General features: G+C 39.9%; 1 protein-coding gene across 5 annotated transcripts in view; it reads left to right on the forward strand.

Moving 5' to 3' along the window:
* zmp:0000001200 (dedicator of cytokinesis protein 9) overlaps positions 1–22,209 on the forward strand; it is a 68,432-nt gene that overhangs the window by 9,744 nt on the left and 36,479 nt on the right. For 2 of the 5 annotated variants that reach the window (XM_067514719.1, XM_067514720.1), the window contains exon 2: positions 18,962–19,078. In XM_067514719.1, the coding sequence (XP_067370820.1) occupies positions 18,962–19,078 (117 nt within the window). Of the gene's footprint in view, positions 1–8,885; positions 9,324–15,930; positions 16,209–18,961; positions 19,079–22,209 lie in introns of those variants that run through there. The other 3 variants (XM_067514717.1, XM_067514718.1, XM_067514722.1) reach the window with 3 other exon arrangements.

The raw sequence follows: 22,209 nt of genomic DNA on the forward strand, positions 1-22,209 counted from the left end.
AGAGGGTGGGGCTGAGGAGAGGGTGGTTTTGGGGTGGGATTGGCATCTCACCTTTTGATTTTAATGCAAACTCACATGACATGGGAACAGACAGAGAAATGCAGTAATACCAATTGAAATTAGGTTAATAGACGAAAAAAAAATTCGACATAAAATGGAATTGAAGTTTAAGTACCTTTATAATTTGGCTATGAAGAGGTACTTAGTTACTTTTCTCAGCTAGTGGAGACATAGTTTAGAGAAGTTATCAATATCAGTTATTCATTTTCATGAGTTGCTGTATCAGCTATTCAAGAGAAGGTTCAGATGAAACCGTGAGTTCCTTTTTTTTCTATGAAAGATGAAACAAGCCCATTGTGCACCCTCTGCCCACAGCAAACAAATGTTTCATGTCATAAATATTTCTTACATTTCTTCACCTACTGTTGAATTAGCTCACATTCAGGAAAATTAGATGGAGGAACACTGTATAAAAACTTAGGACATAAATTCAAGTCTCACACAGTAGCAAGTTATGAGACCCTGGATCTCAGTACTTGGTTTTTCTGTCAAAGCCTGTGTATACAGTAGAGACAGACACTTTGTTTTTGCTTGCTCCCTATTTGTTTTAAACTGACTTCAACTGAGGAAGAAGTGTTGCTGCAGTGTGTCTGGATAGATAAATAAAGTTAGTTTGGTGGTGTTTATGGAGACGCACAGGGTGTCTGTTTGCCTAGAGCCCTGCTCTTCAGACTTGTTTGTGATGGAGGCAAACAAAGAGTTCCTGGACCCTGGACAGTGCACGGTTCCCAATCGCCCACGTGTTGCATCATGATGACGTGTCTAAAAATAGACATCTCGCATGGTGTTGATCATTATGTTGATCATTATAAACATGCAGGATCTAATTCCTGTTCTTCACTGTGCACAAAACACTGAAGATAAACAGCTCAGTATCCCTGAGTTGATGTAATCTCCTATTGGCGTCTCCACTCACTCTGTCAAAGCCAGCGACACCACCCCCCATACACAAAGCAGCATGTCAATTTTCATACACGCGTCAAATTGTTAGCTTCTGTGGTTCATAAAATATGCACATGTCTCTGCTAGTCATAAAGGGCTTTTATTTGAACTTCCTTTGACATTGTTTTCCTGAAGTTTCCTGACAAACACGTTCTCATGTGACGCACTTAAGACTTGTGAAATCGTCATCCATCTCAGTTGCTATAGCAGCCACAATGCTTATTGTGGTAATAATCTGATCCAAAAGGCTGATTAAATCTGCACAACAACAGAAACAAGATCAGCAGCAAATAATGCGTGAGAGTATTAATACAGGAGGGACTGAGAGAGCCCTGCTGTTCCTAGAATAAAAAGTGGCCCATACCAGGCACAGGCTGTGGGGCTGGTGTGGACTGGCCATTAGACCAAGTGTATGTTCAGCTATTCTGTAACAGGGACCTATCCCATAACATGTGTTTCCTTTACAAGGAAGGGTGGGCTCCTCTGAAAAGGGGGTGCCAAAGCACAGTTTGGTTAACTTAGACAGTGCCAGCAAATGCAGGTACAACAGGAAGAAGGTTGTTTTGATGTTTGATGAAACATTTTCCTGTATCTGCACAATGCAACTAAGTCCCTTTGCCCACTGTGTATCCATCATGTGTGACAGCTGTTTGTGGCCTCTCCAGGGAGCTGCGTGGTACAGTATTACAGCTAAATCCAGTGCTACTTCATTGGTGCAGGTGCACGAACATGCGCTCATCTCCTCCTCTGTCCTCCTCTTCCTTTGATTGTCAGTGGCGTTAACTGAACCAGGCTCAAGAGGATTTCCGCTGATTACAAACAAAGAGCCAACTCAGATTAGCTGATCCTTAGAGGTTCCCAAATGGCCCTATACCCCCTAATTATCTCCACCCCATCTCCTCATCAAGCAGGCACTTCAAGTCGCATGTTTTGCCCTATCCTTTTTGCCTGTTCCCATCATGCATGGTTTCTACTCTATTGCACTCTGCTTATGTCTCACTTAGTTTTTCTTTGTTTTCTCTTTAACATTAAATCTTGTTTCTTGTTGCTCCCACTAGATGTCAGATGGAGTTTACACCTCTCTCTCAGAACACCCTACATTATATAACAATAACTTCGTACAGTTCTTCTTAGTTTCCCTGAAACCATCTTTACTCTGTACACACACATGCTCCCGTGTGGCAACTGCTGATCCGTTAAAAGTGAGGGAGCAGCTACTTAATCTGCTTTATCTAACTGGCTTTCATTGTGGGATGTTTGAGTAAATCTTGGTGCAGACCATCTGTTGGACCACATGCTTTTTTTTTAATGCTGCTCCAAACAGAAAGCAGCACACCTGGATTAAAGGTTAACTGATGGTTGCTTCTGTCTTCTTTAGTAAGAAATTATCATTTAAGGTATAATCTATTAGTAATTAACAATTATACTTTTGGGGGGTAAATTTGTAATGTTATGAATATAAAAACAATTAAAATAAGAAATGTTTTAAACCATTTCCTAAGTTGTGAATGTTTTTCCTAATCTTAATGAAATGAATGAAACAATAGACCAGAACAAAACAAAATGTGTTTCATAAATAGAACGTGTACCATCTATTGTACCTGGATAGAGCACAATACAGCATGGGGAAAAAAAAAAGAATTTTTATACTGCGATAGGTGGATTTTTACCCACATGTTACAAGAGTCTTATTTGCAGAATAAGAGTTGTAAATGTTGTTAAAAAACCTTCTGGGATTTTGCTGGATATGTATTGTTCTGAAAACTGGATGCTTAACTCTGCACTGCTGCCATTTCTGTTCTGTGAGCGGGACTTCAGTGGAGGAGTTGACAGCACTTCACCACAATGACATAATATGTTATGGAGAATATCGAATCGAATCAAACAAACTTTAAAAAATACATACTGTAGCAAAGCATGATGCATGATACAGTTTCATCGTAACTGTGGTCATTTGCAAACCTCAATATGCTGCTATTAGATATTCATGCTTTCACTCCTTCTAAATTTTCTAAATTTGTTATGCATGTGTGTTCACCCTGGGATGGCCTCATGATGAGCCAGTGTGGGCTTGTTCCAGGATGTTTCAGCTCAGTTTCCTCACTACATGTCAGGGCCTGATCACAGTGACAGCACTTCCTCTAATTCATACCTGGGCACTGGCCACTGACTTGATGGGGGCTGCCAACACAATGAGTTAACACAATAAGTGATGACAGATTATAATTTAGGTGAAATGTTCTTGAAACGTATGTTGGTTTTCTTCTCTTGTTCAATGTGGTATTGCTCTGTATTGCTTGTTTTTATAGACGTGAAGATGCTGTAAGCTGTATTATTGTAACTGTCTTGTTTTCTGTACAGTCTAGTTTGCATGCGATCACCTCTTCTTCCAGTAGCAGTTCTAGTGTTGGAAGTAATTACTTTCACACTGATCTCCTTGAAATGACACACATGTGACACACAATGGTTGCACTAATCCAACAGTGCAGCATGATGTTTCAGTAATGTATGGTATCATACAGCAGCAGCACAGCCACTTAAGTAGGAAACATCACTGTGTGTATGTTCAGTGAATGAGATTCTTGATCAATTAATATGATTTCTTCCTCATTCCTCTTGTGTACTGAATACTTTTGTTGTAATATCACCCTGTGTCTGTAGGTGGCAGTAACATCATTCATACACAGGTACTTGACCAGTAACTTCTGACAAAAGGTTTTTCAGAGCTCTGTGTGTGTGTGTGTGTGTGTGTGTGTTTCTAAAATATAGAAACTAATACAGCTAAAATAAAATACAGCTGAAATAGAGTAACGGATTTTCCTTTACTTTATAACTTGATTTGTAAGACTACCTTTTGTTGTGTTTATGTTTAGTGAAGCAAAAGCACAGTTGGCAACATTAAGAGGCTGACTACTGGTCCATGGGGCTTGGCACGGCTAAAGACCTTTTAAGCTTGTGCTGCATCTGACACTGTGGAAAGGCACTGCTTGATTAGTAGCATTTATTAATCACAAACTGAACCCACTGCAGCAACCTCACTCAGTGCAGAGCCAACATAACTGTGTGTGTGTGAGTGTGTATGTGTGTGTGTGTGTGTGTGTGTGTGTGCTTGTATAAATTTTCTTAATTTTTGTCCTTAAAACAAACATATACTTATTCTGCACCACTACAAAGTAAAGGAAGTGGTACTCCTCAGGAAAATGGGTCATTTTCTTTTGCTGGGATAAATAAAGCATCCCAAGATACCAACTAAAAGGAAGAGGATGTGGCCTTGTATGTGTATGTGCCATTTTCAGATGTACAGGATAACCTGGGTTTCAGCTCCAGGTCAAAGAGTCAAAAGTTAAGTATAATCTGTGGAATACAATGCAACTGTTCAGACAATGACTGAAGCCCACTCTGGTGTCTGTTGTGTCATGTGTCAAGTATTTTGTGATTGCAAAGCCTGCATTTAAATTATGAAGCATCTGCCTTATTGAAATTCCAGGCCAGTGTTTGTTGACCACCCACGTGTTTAACGTTTCTCTCAAAGAAAACTGTTGAGAAACTCATTCAAATTTCTAATCTAAGAAGCAACACACTTAACATTCTCAAGAACCTCTTGAGCTTTAATAGCACTGCTGACTTTGTGTTACAATTTTACTTCTTCCATTTGCTGTTGAACTTCAGAGGAGTTCAGCATTGCGCTGAGAAATGCCCACAAAACCCTCCGGCACTGAGCAGATTTGATTTGAGCTTGAAGGACAGTGGGCTCTGAGAGGCGGCTTTGTTATGACAGGGTTTACACACACACATCAGCAGGAAACAGCCACTTCCTTTTTGGACTCCCTGGAGAGTCCCAGCTGGAAGCCAGTGAGTTTTATCTGCCCTCTACTGCTGGATATGTGGGTGATGTCACTGTGGTCCACCACATTGTGGCCAACACAATCACAAACACTTCTCCCTGCAGCAGACCCAGGGCATGGAAACACAGCCAGCTGCACACTTGACCTTCATCCTAAGGAGGATGCTCAGATGAGATTCCAACTCTTCTTGAACTCCCCTCTACTCCTGAGCCATGCAAGGACTTTTCTGTCTTTGTAGTGTTTAGGACTGACAGCTTCTTAGTGTGAAAGGGGAAACTCCAGTTGACTCTTCTCTGTCCACATGTGCTGGCTTTGATGTTTTTTCATCAGCTCCACCCACCACTTGCTGCTAACAGCTTGAAATGGCCACATTAGTGCAAGTGGTGTTATTTTGGTGGTTGCTGCAGTTTAGTGTGTTTAAATGCAGCAGATGTAGTGACTGTGGCCACTGAGTCCAGGTGGAGAAGAGAAACAGTTCCATTTGTTGTTTTGCAACTAACTAGTACAGTATGTCAAAGTTCCGTTGGCTGAGATGAAAAATGAAAACTAATCATGTGATTTTGAATAAATAAATTGGTTTGAAAATGTATTATAATTGCATATTGTTTCGTTAGTTCAAATCATACTAATTTGAATGGTGACTGTTCAGCAAAATATTGCTGATTGGCAGATCGTCTGACAGCTCAAATATTTATCGATTTATGTGTGTACTAAAAAATAAATGTATTATTATAAACAGTAAAATAAGTTATTAGCTTATAATTAATAGTTTAATGATGTAGATACTAAAGGGTTAAGAAGACAGTATTTGAAGACAGCATGGGGGAGGAGCATTTTTAATACCATGCCAGGAGGTACAGTACAGCCCACTGCAGAGAGTGAAGCCTGCTGTGTGCCAACAGCAGAAACCCATGTAGCTCCACACAACCAGCAGTGTTTCTGACTGCCTCTCCTCTGCAGCTGCTGCAGATTTGAGCAGAGCTGTGTCGCACGGGCTCACTGAGCATTCACTTCCAAATAGGACAGATGTTCATGCTTGATCATCCACACGTTGTGCCTCACCACACTTGAAAACCCCTATCACTCTCACTTTACTCAATTTCATAGAGTTGACACAGTATCACTTTGTTAGTACAGGGATGCATAGAATAAGCTGTGCAGAGGCACTGGACTGTGCTCAGTCTTACTAAGAGATACATCATTGTAGAAATTATATTGAGCAAGTGTGTGTATGTGTGTCACAGAGGATGTAAACTATTAGGGGTATTAGTAATGTAAATGTTACCTTCTTTGCAAAATTTGTTATGACGTGGCTTGTTGTGGACAAACAGGTTGTAAAATGAACCTGCAACGCCTAATGAACAAGTCTCTCTCTCTCTGACCTCATATTTTATCACAGTAAGATTGCGCAGTGGGTCTGTTGTAAAATGCAGTACACAAACTTACAGTTCCAGCTTTGTTAGCCCCCTTGAAACTGACATCTGTTGTGGAACCATTATGGCATATAAGTAGTAGCAAAGTCGTTGGTTTGATTCCTCTATCTCTATCGCTACTGTCTCTAATGAATAAAGGCCAAATGGAAAAAGCAATAACTTAGTTTATGACACATCACTGATGGCGCAAACTTATATTACCACCATCATTTTTTCAGTGTTAGAAAGCAGCATTGTCACTGCAGCCTGACTACATTGTTAAAGTTGACTTGTCTATACATGGCACAAAAAGACTGTGTCCTTAGGGCAAAAGATTTACGATCACCAGCTGTGACACGAAAACCATGTCTGCTTGTAGTCATGAATCATTGCTCCACTTACAGTATGTTGCCCCTCATTTCATAATAGCTGCCAGCTATAATTGACAGCTGCTGTTAATAAATGTTATCAAGAGGTCAAACACGTATTTGTTTGTGGTCAGACTTGTATGATGTCTTGTTCGTGGTGTGTATTTCCTAATTAAGATTAGTGTGTTGAAAGCCGTATCCAACAGAAATGGTTGGTTTAATGCCCTTATTACTCCAAGTGCAAGGTAAACATTTCCATTTACGCAGCATTATGGTAAAAGCTTACAGTACACTCGAGGATCATGGAAAAAAATAGTTTAATTTAGGAAAACATGACTTCTAAAAGCGGATTTATGACAACATTTACGCCATTGCATCTTGATAAACAGGAATGTAAATTCCGAATGATTTAAGCCCTGTTTGTAGTGATAGAGACAGGGAGACGGGATCAGACGTGTGAGAAAAGGAATAAAATGAAGAGCTGTGTTTCCTAACAGATCAATGGGGATAATCAATGTCTTGTCCCTCCCTCTCCTCCTCAGCCTTTTTTCCTCTGCACCTCATCTCATCGTATGCTTGAATATAGTTCAGTGTGTCAAGCCCTACTAAAATATTAACACAGCAGCAGCCGGAGTTTGTGCAGGCACTTAAGCAGTGCACCACCATGATGTACTGTAAGGGACTACTTCACTCTATCCAAATAGGAATTTTTGACCATTATTATTGAGGGATCTTTGAATGTGTGACTTGCAGTTGCAGGAAGGGAACTGACAGGGATAAATAAGATAAGCCGAATTGAACACATCCTCATCTTTTCCCTTTACCCTTATTATCAGCATGTTGAACAGACCCAGCATGTATGTCCATGTATGTTCTGGCTTTAACGTGGTTTTGATTTCCAGGTGCATTTTTATGACGAGTGAACTAATAACCATAACCCCAGGAAATTGTAGTGAATTCTGTGCAAAATCGCAGTGTAAAACAACATGCATCACGTTTTGAATACACTGTTGCCCATAAAGTTGGAATAATTTGGTTTTCAGATACATTCCTCTTTTTTTCCAAAGGTTAATTGTGGTTTAATTTTCACTGTGATATGTTTGGTAGAGATTGATCAATAAAGTTTTGAGAAGATATAAATTAAATCTGATAAAATTGGTCACAATAATTTCATAATTTCATAAGAAGAGGTAAAACATATTTTATTCTAACTTTATAGGCAACAGTGTAAGTCATGAAATTAGGCATTTAAGGCTGCAACAATTACAAAAATGTCAGTGTAATGCTGGCGAGAATGTAAGAAATCTGGGATGTGGGAAATGTGGGAGCAGAAAATTTTAACTATGACCTGCAGAAAAACCAGAGCATGAATATAAATTTCAAGTTCTTTTTCAAGATTTCTTTTAAAACCTTTAATGTGCTGCTGCTTTTGGGTTTTGTTGTCCTAATCGCAATCCTGAGACATTTAACCAAAGGCCACGTTAGCAGATGAATCAGTCCCTGGCATTTCGAAAACGCTTGTGTATGATAAAATTTTGTCATTCCACTCCCAGTATATCTGTGTACTTGGCAGAGCAGGCAGCTTGTGATCAAGCAGGAGCTAATCTTTTATAAGAAAAACTCCCTACGTATTTGATGTCTTGGCCTGAAACATTTAAATCCTCCCATGTCCTTGGAATGTTTTGCAAAGACAGATTTCTTTGAGGCTCAAATCAGGTCATTAGTTTCCTGTCAGAGTTTAACATTTCACTTATTTTAGTGCAGTATGTGAAACGCGATTGTCTAAGTTTATAGATCCACTGATTTTTCTATTCATGCTGTATTTTTCAAAAACACAGGTTCCTGACTGTTGATTTTACTTTTCTTCCACACAGTGTGATTTATCCACTTGTTCTGCCATTGGTGCTCATTTCCTAACTGAACTAAATAAGCATTCAGCCATATTGCTGTTTGCCTGACCATGGAATCAGACTCCCTCTGGATATAAGACTGCTTTTAGTGTAACCCATTTATTTCATCATTCATCTGGCTCCCAAAAGAAGTCTTATTTGATTAAAGCAGTTAATTCATTTTTATGCCTGAGCCACAGTATGCAAATTATGAAAAAATATACAAGCATACATTGCACCAAAGCTCAGAATTGGTTAGCGATGCAGCAGAGCTCTCACAGCATCCTTCACCCCCCCATCCCTGTCCGCTCTACCTCACTCACTCACTCACTCACTCACTCACTCACTCTCTCACTCACTAACTGTATCTCGTCTGCTGACTGAGGTATTCTTACAAGCACAGACTGGGGCAACTAGGATTTACAGATTTCTGTCTGCATAAATTCACTCTTTGCCAGTCCTGCTTGGCTCTGCTCTCTGGATCATTTTGCCCAGATACTGAACTCTCTCCCCGGGTCAGAAGCTGTGGATTTGCAGGTCAGAGTAAGATCATGGATCATGGAGGAGCAGTGGACGATCGAGGAAACTGGGTCACTGGCAGGCTCTCCTGACTGATGCCTGTTTGGACCTGGAAGAATGGGGTGCACCACCAGCACGGTTGTCTTTGATGGGCTCCGTACTGTCTTAGAAAGGAACTGTAGTGGCTACATCTGTAAGGGAGCAGCGGAGCCCATTGGGCCATCTGAGGCTGAGCGAGCACTGAGTCGGAGAGAGTCGCGTGTGTTGCCAGCACCAAGAGTATTTAAGGTGTGTGTGCTGACATAACATGTTTACTACTGTGCATTCAAATACAAATCTACAAGATATTACAGATAAATTAAATATTTTTAGTAGTCATTTGGCAAAAAAAAAAAGAAAAAATATATATTAATAAAATAAATTTCATTTAAATTCCAAAAACAAGTACTGTGCAGCAGACCAAAGATGTCCCATTTAGTTTGGTATAAAAAATATCTTTTTAAAATATATTTTACATGATGAATATTTTTGCATTCACCACTTATTTCAACTGTCATTATAAAACTCAGTGAGGCTCAGTGAGGAAACCCCCTTTTAGTACAATGGCAAATACTACTGTATAAGATTTGGTCTGAAAGCTGCTTTCAGAAGTGTGTCTTAATACATTTCTTTCATCATGTCACTGCTGGATCTTTTATCAATTAATATAAGTAATTGAAGTGCAATAGGAAATTATAGAAAACAGAAGAAACAGCAGGCAACAAGCAGGACATCTTCCTCCTCCTTTTTTCAGACTTGTGAATATGTATCCATGAGTGTTCACAGTATAAAATGTAGGGCAGTAGGAGGGCTGGATGTTGCCCTTCACTAAACCCTACATGGGTTAAAGCATCTGTGGGCAGGGGTGAGGATAAAGGGTGGGACATTGAGCTCTGTGTCTGCTGGAAATCAATCACTACTCTTCATCTGTGAACCAGCGGACTTGGCAGGGCTTCTTCTGCTCTGTACCAGCTTGTCTTGCCCTTCTTGTTTGTATTTGTGTGTGTGTGTGAGAGAGAGAGAGATTGTGTGTGCGTGTGAGAGAGAAAGAGATTGTGTGTGAAAAAGAGAGAGAGAGAGTTTGTGTGTGTGTGTGTGTTGTCTCCTTCCCGTCCCTGCTTCATCAGATTCACAACAGAGAGCTGAGTGACAGTCGCACCGGCTGAGAGCAGGGAATTAGGTCAAGGGTATGGTTGCTTCTCATGGCTCAGAGATGGTCTTAACATCCAACCAGAGTCAATTAATCCTCTGTGAGCATTTAGCAGTCTTAAAATCAGTCAAATGTGTGTAGTGGATCAGGCTTGACAAATTTGGTTGGTTTTTTTTGTACAATAAAGTTTTAAAATCGATATAAGGCATATTTAAAAATTTAACTATATGGGTTAATAAATGATTTGATTATATTAGACTAGATATTATTTTATTCATCCAGTTTAATTATAAAATGTGGTGAAGAAACAAATAGTGTGTGCTTTTTTTACCTCCAGTCAGCAAAATCTAAAAATAAAACTTGACTTAATCTTATAGTTGGCCATTGTATTTTTCAGGTATTTCACCCTAAGAAGTCGGAAGGTGAACATTTAATTTGCCTTAAGTACTGTACTTAACTTTATCAGTATTAGCTGCTACTAGTTTTCCTGGAGCGTGTTTCAGTAACATCAACAATGAGGACTGTATGGCTAAATTCCTAACTCCAAAAAACTATTCTTCAATAGTAATGTTAATTAACTGAAGCTATGGTCTACACAGTATCTATCCCCCCTTGGAAGTTTTTACACTGTTCAATAGGACTCATATCAAAGTGAAGAAAGATCTCTATAAAGCAATCTGAATACTTTGATATGAAGATATAACACAGAAAATTGCCTTTAAAGGGGAGCATTTGCCCCCTTTAAAGTGATTCAGTGGGAAGCATAAATATGTTTCAAATACAATTAAATTACAATTACAATTAAATCCATTATTAACAAATGGAAGAATGATGGCATATACATAAATGTGCCTAGAGCAGGTCATCACATTACAGGTTTCTGCACTTGATACAGACTGTACATTCAGCAGCTTCAGCTGCTGAAGCGTTCTAAGAGAGTGGCAAAGAGGAAAAAGGCTCATGTGAAATCAATGCTAGTTTGCTTGAAGGCCTGTGGGAGACTGCAGTGAAATGCAAGAAAGTTTCTGTGGTCTGATGAAACCAAACTTCAACTTTTGCCCATCAGACTAGACGCTATATAGCGTAATCCAAACACTGCACATCATCAGGAAGCACGGTGGTGGCAGCATAATGCTGAGGCATAATGCAAAGTTCTATATTATTTAAGTTAAAAAATCCACTTCTTCGTTTGTAGGAACCAACCAGTGTCTAAAAATGCAGTTGTATTTATGCATTTATGGGATAAGTTGTCATATATTTCCATTACCATTTGCACCTTTTTAATCTATTATCCCTGTATATAAAAAGAAACCAACCATTATTTCTGCCCTTTTAATTTCTTCTGATTGCACACAGCCAGGAAATTGAAAACAGAGAGCAAACAAAGGTTAAAGGCCAGGCTCACACTCACTCTCCTTGAGCTCTCTGTGTGAGGCTAATCTGTACTCTTTAGGCATAGAGTAATGTAATTAAACAGCCTGTTTTGAATGCTTTCCTGCTCTGTTGTTGTACTCACTGATTACAGCTGCTCGCCCTTTTCCTTCCTCATGAAAACTCGCATCTAATTTCCCTCAGGAGGTGAACATAAAGTCATGTATTTAGGTGTTCCTCAATTAAACTACCAAGAAAATCTTTCAGTGTTAATTTGCTGACACACAAGTTCAGTTTCCTTCCTTTGTTAATATGAACGACGCTAATGCCGCAACAGAAGTACATTTGTCAGAAGAATGTTGTTGTAAATTAAGAATGAAAAAGTGGTGACCTAAGATAGGATAAAGATGAAAGCGTCCTTTCATCTAGTAAAGTTTTGGGAAGTAATGCTTCTCATTTGCGATACCTTTGCTTTCACTGAACCTTGAACCCAGGCCTGCAGGTCACCATGCAGATACGACACATTAAATCAATTTACTAGATACAGTCACTTGACTAAAGCTGTTGGTTTTCTCATTTATTTATTTCTGCATTTTAGTTTTTTTATCCAAGCAAAAAAAAAAAAAATCATACACGAATGCATTTTATTTTTAATTTCTAAATTTTCATCATCAGTTTTATGTACACTTAAAATGTTTTGCTTAATTAATTGATGTGTTTATTTATGCATTTTTACAATCTATTTTCTTTGTTATTTGTTGAAATATTAATATTATACATAATTAATATTAATAAATAATAACTGTGTGACATTTGACAAATGTCCAGTGTTACACATACACCATGTTCACAACAACAAACAAGCCTCAGCTAAGACATTGTTCTTCATGTTGACTACTTCCTAACGTTCAGACATTTCAGCCATCCTCACATTGCTTTAAGGAGTTTGTATGTGTCTGTGTTGGACACTTTCCAGCTGATACACCGGACCATTATCTGCAGCACTCGGGCTCATGTACTTAAAAGACGTTCTGGCAACAGACGGTTGACTTTCCTACAGATTTAAATGCAACCTTATTCATGGTTAATACTGTTAGTTACATTCAAGTCCTGGACTGATCAGTACAGATGTCATAAAGTTTTGCTCTAAGTCTATAATCACCTTATGTGTTGTAATATATTCATATTTTATTACTGAGTACATTGCTTTTGACAGACATGTTGACACAAGACTGAGATCTTGGTTCTTTTGATGCTGTTGTATCCCACGTTCTACATGCCACTATAGTGATGTTATTTACTGGTGTCCTTATTGTCTCATTGTTAAAATCGAATTCTGCAAAGTCTCTTGGGGATTAATGGAAAACAGAATGTGGGGTCATTGCTGCTGCTGTTCGGGGCGGGGGGGCATGTTTGTTGTTGCATTCCAGGTTACACCCTGTTTTGCTGTGGTTCATGCTGGGAACGCCATTGATTGCCTCAAGCTTTCGTTACGTTGCAGCCGTAGTCATGTGGAGACCAGTTATTGGATGTGGTTGTATCTTGTTCACTTAGCTGAGCTTTTAAACAATATTTTTATTGAGAAAAAACAGCAACATGAAACATTCAACAACACACTTTTATAGAACCTACCCACATTTTACTTTACATGTGTGGGATAAATGCATAAGCAATTGCACATTTACAACAACAAAAAGCCAAAAAAAGGGGCAAGGAATCCTGAAACTCTGACCCAACTCTGAACACCTAATCACTAAAGTGCTGTCATGTACTCATGCAGTTGATATAAAGTACTAGAACACTAAAACGGAACTAGAACACTTTCTAGTTACTTCAGTCCTCCATCCTCTGGAGTAGAAATGTTAAACAAGCTTCATGCCATCTGCACTAAATATGACCACACAATAACAGTGTTTTCTTGAATGAATTCCTGTCTCGTCTCAATACAGAAATAAAATGAGTCAGTGATGACGCAAAGCAAAAGCCAGCTAAATTCCTGAATGGCTCCAGAGGATAGCAGCAAAACCTTTCAATAAATTTATATTTTAAAAAATGACATTTTGCCTGGTTGGTTTAATCCTGGTTCCAGTCCTCTGAGTCACTGTCTGCATCTTTAGTTTGTTCAGCAATGAAATGGCGATTCAATCTGATCTGTGTATTCCCCCTACAGAACAGATGCAGAATTGGTGTCTGTAGGAAGGAAACAGCCTGACATATGCTCCCCAGTTCATGTGCAGTGAGGACACATTAAACTGCATTTGAGCAGAATAAGCCTTTTCCAAAACATCATGTTGGTTTACTTGTCAAAACTGGAACTGACTGGAACTGACAATCTGACCGTGAAAAGGGCTCGGTGGGTATTCCTCCTTCAACCCAAGTGCCGACTTCCCCTAAACAAATACGTATTTTTTCCTTAGAGCAATCTGCATCAGAGTTATGTAATGCGAGCATTGTGCCACATTCATGAGTAATGGATCTGAACTGCTGTGTAGAGAGGACGTCTCTCCAAAGTTACTTCTTATTGTTGCTGATATGAGATACTGTATCTAGGAAGAAAGTGAGGCCTTTGTTCAAACTCTGAGGCAAAGTCAAACATCTACTGCAAGACTTGCAGTGTGCCATTCATTCCTCTAGAAAATTTGAATACATTAAAGGAAGTGCTAGATGCATTATTATTGCAACATGAATGCTTTAAGTGTGGCTCTGTCTACTGTTAGTCCTGCTGTTTATCACAGTAACAAATAATCCCAGTGGTGTTAACAGTGTGTTGGTAAAACTGTGTAACACATCAGGGAGTGTGTTAAGATAAACAAGCATGTGTTTTACAAAGATGTCTGATAAAACAGGCCCCGGATTGTAGTTAGAGGAGAGGTGGGAGTATAGTACTGCCTATCTGTAGTGGGCATCCAAGTCAAATTCTGGTTACAGTAAACATCCAATGAAATATAGTTTGTGGAAATTCAAAATGTAATCCCGGGGCATATTTCATTTTCTCACCCATGCTTTTAGTTATTGGACAACACCTATTTGTCTAGATGTTACTTTTCAAACATTTCAAATAAGGTTATTAGTGTTGCTATTCACAGACAGAGTGGAAGTGCACTGGTGAGCAAACGGAAGATGCTGCTGTATGAATTTGGCAAGAGGTTTTGAATACTGAGCAGGGAGGGCTAGCCGAAGCCAATTGGGGATGAAGCTTTGTAGAAAGGATTATATATACATAGGGCTTGATTAGCAAATTCTATTTTGCAAGTTTACTTAAAAATATTCAGCTGTATCAAAAGAAGCAGGAAATTAACACATTTTAAAAGCTGATTGCTGCACAGTGTTGCCACCTTTGGGCAAGAAAGATTATGAAAGAATGAAAAGACTAATAACTGCACGGCTTTCCGTTCTTCTGTTATTGTTCACTGAACGTAACTGAATCTCACTCGTGATTCTGCCTTATTGTTACTTATGTTGATAGGAGAAAATTATCATATTATTATCACAATATTCATTACTAATCCCTGCATGGGGCCCTTAGGAGCATGAAACAGTGAGCAGAGCAGCTGCCTACCCTCTTGCCCTAAACTCAGACGCAGGCGTGAAAAGATAACATCCTCCCCTGCTGTGGCCCACCAGAAGAATCTATAGGCTAGGCCAGCTCCTAGGTGGGTTGTCTGGGGCTGTGTCAAGTTGGAATGCCCCTCAAGCAGTTGCATCAACAAGCAGCCAGACAGAAGCTGGTCCCTAATCTGAACTCTGGGATTGCAGTCCGAGCTTCAGCCATCTGAGCAGTAAACACAGCACAGCAATAAAAACTGTTTATTATAGTTTGTGACTAATTTGATACACTGCACTGATTACTGACACAGAGATTAATGAGCTCTGCAGTGTTGGTTTCCACAGTAAATGTGGGTCAAGATTTATCCGTCTTGTGTTCTGAAGCCCTTCCCACAGTCTGATAAGCTCAGTCTGCGATGGTTGTGTGGAAAATGAGCATAGCTAACGCTCTGCAGCTGATTCATTGGTGGGTGCCCCTCAAACTTTGTGCTCTGCAGATACTTAGCTGGTTTCTTCGAGTATCCTTACACACGTGATAAAAGTGCTCCATTGTTGTCCCAAGTCGGCTCTTATTTCAGCTGTCTCACACAAGACAGGGACAGTCCCTGAACAGACTGTAATACTTGAGGAATGTGTATCTTTTTGTTTGCCTTTGTCAACCCTGTGTCACTGTGCAGGTGGATCGTGTGGGGTCAGATAGCTTCACTGAGAGAGGGGTTGTTTAACTCCCCCAGGCAGCTCAGCTTAGCGTAGGAGTGGCCAACTCTTTAGCCTGGGTGTGAGTCCACTTCTCAGTCAGAGCAGTCTGAGGAGGGAGGGTGAGAAGCAGCACAACTCTGTGCGACTAACACAAACTTCTCTAAGTTTATCCAGCACGAGAAATTGCCTCTATTGGATATGCTGGCTGTTCACTTTTCTTTGGGAGCTATCTTGGACACATTTTACCACAGCGGTTGACAATGCAAGGGAGGGCTAGTAAAGCACCAAAGAAGGAGCTGGTGATTGAGAGTCCGCAGCAGTACAAGAGCCTGGCTGCAGCTGAGGCTGAGGTGGACACAGTGTCACAGGTGGTGAGTCACTTAAAGACATAAAACTTTAATGTATACGAATGAATTGTTGGCTTTTGTTAAACTATTCTGCTTTTTATTTTGCTGTTTACAGCTGTTTGCTCCACCAGTGCATCTGACTGCATGCAGTGCTGTAAACGTTAACCACAATCATAGCAGTCCCAAAGCAGGTGTCAGGTGTTTTCTCATCTCTTCCACTATGCGTAACAGTGCCAGCTCACATTTAGAAAGTGCTGCGTTAGCACCAGCTCAGAGAAATATTCAACTTTATCAGCGCTTAACTACTGTACCTGGGCAGAAACAGACAGAGAAAGGCCTTCGGCTTGTAAAACATTTTATTTGGCTCAAATGTCAACTCGTGTGATAATTTCCTGCCCTGTGGGGAAGGTGTCCACTGATTGAGTTTTTACAGAGCCATTGGAGCTGTCAGAGGGACAAGATTTGATGTATCAGTTAGTAGAGAGGCACTACACAGCACCATTGTTTCATGCTGTGAGAGGGTGCAATGATGGGAGGAGTGGGAGCCTCAGCTAAACAGCTGCTGGATGACCGTGGAGAGGGAGTGGAGGAGACAGCTTAATATGTTTATGTTTTATGTCCTTTCCAGTGACTGTCTGTAGTGATCTGATAATTTCTTTTACTGTATGCAAACGTTTTTATGGTTGAACTCTGCTAAACTAGCTCTGTAATATTGTATGACATTGATAAAGTGTTTTACTCTCCAGGACATAACTTTTTATTTGAATGCCTTTTCCAACAATAATTTTGTTTATGATGTTCTGCTCTGTGGTTTAAGGAAGGACACCTTTCTTGCTTATGAGTGTTCATTCCTCAGTGCTGAGTGTACTGTGCGGTGGACCACTTTTAGTACAACAATGGTCAGCAACAACCGAAACCACCACTGGTGAGAAGAGGGCACTGTCTCTACAATAAGGGTCAAATCCTGCTTTGTTTAAATATCTGAATTGTTTGGCCAGTGTTACATGAAAGGGTTTGAGTGTTGCAGCTGCAGCTCCACCAGGTATTTGTTAGACATTTTTGGTGGAAAGACAAAATGTGAGACTGTCTCCCTTTGCCCATTTCCCTTTTGTCGCCTACAGGTGTTTGGTAATTACACTGGTCATACTTTTAAGTCATTGTCTGTGTTTTTTGTTTCCATGGCCATTGTTTAGTAATGACACTGCTTCTGTGTGAATGTGATGTCCTGAATGTTTCAGTCTGAAACAGCCCTGCTGCATTAATCTTTTGATTATGGCAAAGGGGATAATAGTTCCCTGAAGTGTGACTGCAGTTAACCCCTACGTATGTGGTGCGTCGAGTGTTAATGTCACAACCCTTCTTCAGCTGGCAGACATGGTGGCACCATCTCTGCTCTGTTATCCACTCCTTGTCCTTGAAAATAATACAAGGTCCTTCTCGTCAGTCCGAGTGTGAGTTGCTGCTGTTATTAACAAAGGTTGCTATCAACATGTATTTAAACAGGTCAATCAACTCTTTCCTCTGAGATCATGCTAATACAGTATAATCAGTCCCAGATGTGACGGCAACATGTGAGCCACACTTTCACTAAGCCCTGAAGTATGGGCGTGTGTCACTGTTCATTTTTCTCTTTGCTGTCTCTCTGACCATTAGATTTATCCTCCCATCCCACAAACTTCAGTTGACAGCTTACTGTCTAATGATCACTGCATTATTGCAGCTTACAAACCGTCCCATGTCCTCGGCCAATGGAGTTTAGTGGGTCAGTCACTTTAACGTTTTGCCTACACTTTTGTACCACACACTCATAATCCTCTTTCAAAAACTCATCTGCCTTTGAGAGTTAGCATTTGATCAAACTATCATTTGGTATTTGACTAAGAGTAAATGAGGACAATAGAAGTTTGTGTTACACTGTGGAGGACAATTGTGTTGGATGTGGTGAAGCGAGATTGTTTCTTTTTCCTTGACAGACAGACCTGCCATATGTGCCTGCTCTCACTGGGGGGGAAAGGTCATCAAGAGCTGCTTGTTGCTGCTAAGGCAGAGGCTATAATAGACTTATCATAGAGTGTCTGTGCTTGGATTTACAATTACAACAGCACAGTTAGATCAAGCTCAGAGTGTTCTCTGTACACTGCACCATCTTAGGTCCTATCCATGAGTATAAAGAACATGTGTAATCAGATACTGACACCTAGAACTGCTGGAAAATGGTCTGTATTTATATAGCGCTTTTCTACCTATTGGCACTCAAAGCACTTTACATTGCTTCTTATTCACCCATTCACACTCACAATCACACACACACTCATACACCGGTGGGGGAGCTGCTATGCAGCTGGCCAACACTCAGTGTCTGGCTCAAGGACACTTTGACATGTGACATGAGCCAGGGTTTGAACCAACAACTGTGAGATTGGTGGACAACTGCTCTTCCTTCCTGCGCCACAGTCACCCTGGGTGGTCAATGACTGATATACATACTTATATGTATTTAAACTTATATTTATGTACTGTCAGTCAGCTAGGTATTTACTGTATAAAGAAGTGGGGTAGAACATGAGCCTGAACATCCCAGGTTCATGTTAAACTGGGGTCCATTGTAACATGTCCATTACCCGTCCTTATCTTGCTTTAATATTGAATTTGTAAATGCCATTATTGCTCCTTTATAAATGTTGGTATCATAAATGTTACAGTTTGGTTATAACCATAAAGCATTACTCAAGTGAGAAGTTCCTCGGTAAGTGAGAGCTTCATGTGTTTTCCAGGTGAAGCCCAAGGTGATCGAGCCACTGGACTATGAAAATGTGCTGGTGCAGAGAAAGACTCAAATCCTCAGCGATGTCCTCAGAGACATGCTGCAGTTCCCCCTGGAGGACTTTGAGGTGAGTTTCACACCAGATTCATCACGAGGAAGAATGCAGTAACATCCTCACTGGAAAAACTGATGCAAAAACTTTGCTGCAGTAAATATGGCTCTGGGTGTTGTAGCTGGAAGTGTAATGGTAAGTAGAAGGGTTTAGGAGTTTTGGAAGTAGTGTAAATTTAGTAGTACTATGTAGATTACGGAGTGATATTAAGACAACCAGCTGTGATTTAAAATGTGTTAAAGTTCAACTTCACACTTGTCACGCTTTAACAGTCTACAGCCATACAAGGTCGAACTACTGTTTTCTGTCCAACACCATTATTTACCAACTCAATTGTATATTTAGTTTTTCTTTTTCCTTTGTTGGGGGGTGGCTGTATTTTTTTGGCTTTTGCAGTCTTTTCCTTTGGCCCAGTTATGGCTAGTGTTGTGAGGGCCGGGTGGGTCGCTGATGGAGACCTTCCTTTTGTTTACATGATTCCATGCTGTAGTGCAAGAGAGATCAGGGGCCATCTGTGTAATTGGCTTATTCTGTCTCCAGTGTTGTGACAGGGCAAGTGTTATCTCTAGCCACATTGCACAGGACATGCACATCCCTCACGCTGCCCAGGTTGAGGCTGGAAAATCCAAAATGGAAATCTGGCTAAAGGCTGGTAATGGAAAGTAGATTTCTTGGAAAGATTCATCCGAACTCATGGCAGTGTAGTGTTCTTTATATCTGACCCCACCTCTCTGTCTCACAGCCCAATGGAAACTTTATAGTTTGAGACTTTTGTTGTTTCACTAATCACTTTAACGTCTTATGTCTTAATGCCTGTGTTTGCCATAATATACAGAATATTCCATAAACCCTCTTTATTCTGTAAACTGAGTAAAACTTTGATGCACCTTAAAAGTTTTTTCCTCAAGTCCACCTTAACCTGAAAATCTGATACGAGTAGAGGAGAGGTAATGGATTTTCCGTACAAGGCCCACTGACAGAGATTTCAGAAAATCTTCGACCGCAGGTCTAGTGGGAGTAAGATTCCTGGATAGTATACTCAAAACGTTGCAACATTTCCACTTTTTTTTAAAGTTAGAAGAAAATGTAGTGGTGCAAAGCCCTGAGCGTTAGTTGAAAGCTTTAAAGATATTTGAAATAGTTTTTTCCTGAAAGAACGGACCACGGGTGCTGCATTGTTCTAAGCACTATCTTAGCACTATCTAACCACTTTTAATTGCTGTTTGAGCACACGATACGCCAGAAATGACTTTTTATGCATTTTTAGTAAATGAAATACCAAATATGTGTTACAGTACAGCAACCACTACCACGGGTATCAAATGACAACACCTGCAACAAATCCATGACTGTAAGAGCAAATATGGACATTTAATACAGAATAGGGTTGTTTTGTGTTGCTGCACATTACATACTGTAGGTAGACTTTCAAAAAGACATAGTTTATTTCAAGTCAAATTAAGTCAACCTGGCAGCATTACCTGTAAAGGTATAATTGGGATTTTGTGCATTCAGAGAAGTTTAGGAATTTCCAGTTACTGTACAAAAGTCTCATAAATCAGAATGGAGATTAGTAGTAGTGTAAAATACAATATACTAATAAGACTAAAAGGAAGAGTTTTGACAGTCTGAATGGCCTGGCAGCTGGGGGTTCAGTGACAGCGTTGACTTTTCTACTCTTGTATCATGCTTCTCCAGCCTGCTGCTATGACCCTAACATACCAGCTCCACACACAAACAGTGTGTTGTCAGGGGGCAACATGTGATTCTGAATGAGAAAGAAAAACCCACCAGAGGCTCAGGGATTGAAACTAACATCTGTTTTAGTCCCCGGTCTCTTGTTCAAGATAGGTTTTAATCAGCTTCTATGTCACGGACCTTTCAGTATCAGGTGATTTTATTGAAAGGAGGTACTGACAGTGTGTATTCCTACATATTTAAGCCCTTTATTTGTATAGTTATTGCTAAGTATACAGTGCTAGTTGATGATAAATCAAAGCCAAAGCAGCCAAAAATGCTCCTCTGTCTCTGTTGTTTTTGGATACATTAAGTTTTTGGCTGATTGTTAATAACAGAACCCACTATCGGGTGTCTACGTTATCTTAGCCCCAGTGGCCGCGTGTTTGTATCATCTCTCTCATATGGTTTTGATCTGGAAACTGTCGGCACAAAGCTGTTTTCTGCAGGTCTGTGTGTGTTTTCTGTGCATGGTTTCTGGAGAAATGTGTCTGAGATCAGAAGAAGGGGGCCCTTAACTTCCCTCTTCTCCACAGTTTGAGTTATGCAGACCCATCCTGGCCATAAAGCAGGACAGTATTCTCTTATCTTTTATTTTCATAATCCCTTCACAGTTTTCAGGAAGTTTTGATAACATTACATGCCGTAAATTGTGCCATTAAAGTATAGTTCTGGTGGTGCATTTTTTATTGTGAACTAATAGAATGGAAAAAATATGTCTGACCCTCATCTCCAAAATGTATTAGTTCCTACTGAAAATGCAAATCTTAACAATCAGGTTTTTATTAAATTGTTTTATTATCTATACCAGCAGTATGACTAAAGCATCTCATCTGCTATTGGCTTTTTTGCCTTGATGTTACATTAGTGGTCCATAGAGGATAAATAGCACTGACTTTAGTGAGCTGAGAAATTGTATGCTGAAAAGCTGGTAAAATGTTTGATTTATTCAAATTAAACAGCATTGGCCATGTTCATTATAAGAAAGGTCAAATGGTGCTCAGATGTTTGTTATATGTTTTCATAAATCGCTTCACATACAGAACATTTTAGAAGGAATAGTCAATGGTTTTGGTGTTAACACAGGATATGTGCACAAATGTGTTAAATGGGATTAGTTCTGAGGTTAAAAAGCTTCCGGCTGATAATAGATGGTGATTTAGCAAATGCAGCGTTGAGGTTCTGTAGAGTCCAGCTATATCCAGTGCTGATTTGGGGCCTTTTCACAACTAAATTGTAGGACAATTCCACACGTCCTGTTGCCCACTTCCTGGCTCCCCCTTAACTCCAAGCCTGTTTATATCCCTGTCCCTGAATTGTAAAGATTACCATCTCTCATGCAGGAAACCTGGCTCACAAAGAGGAAGATTTCACAAATGCTTGCTTGATGTGGAATTCGTTGTTAATGA

Source organism: Channa argus, chromosome 9 (genome assembly GCF_033026475.1).
Source record: "Channa argus isolate prfri chromosome 9, Channa argus male v1.0, whole genome shotgun sequence".
Lineage (NCBI taxonomy): Eukaryota > Metazoa > Chordata > Actinopteri > Anabantiformes > Channidae > Channa > Channa argus.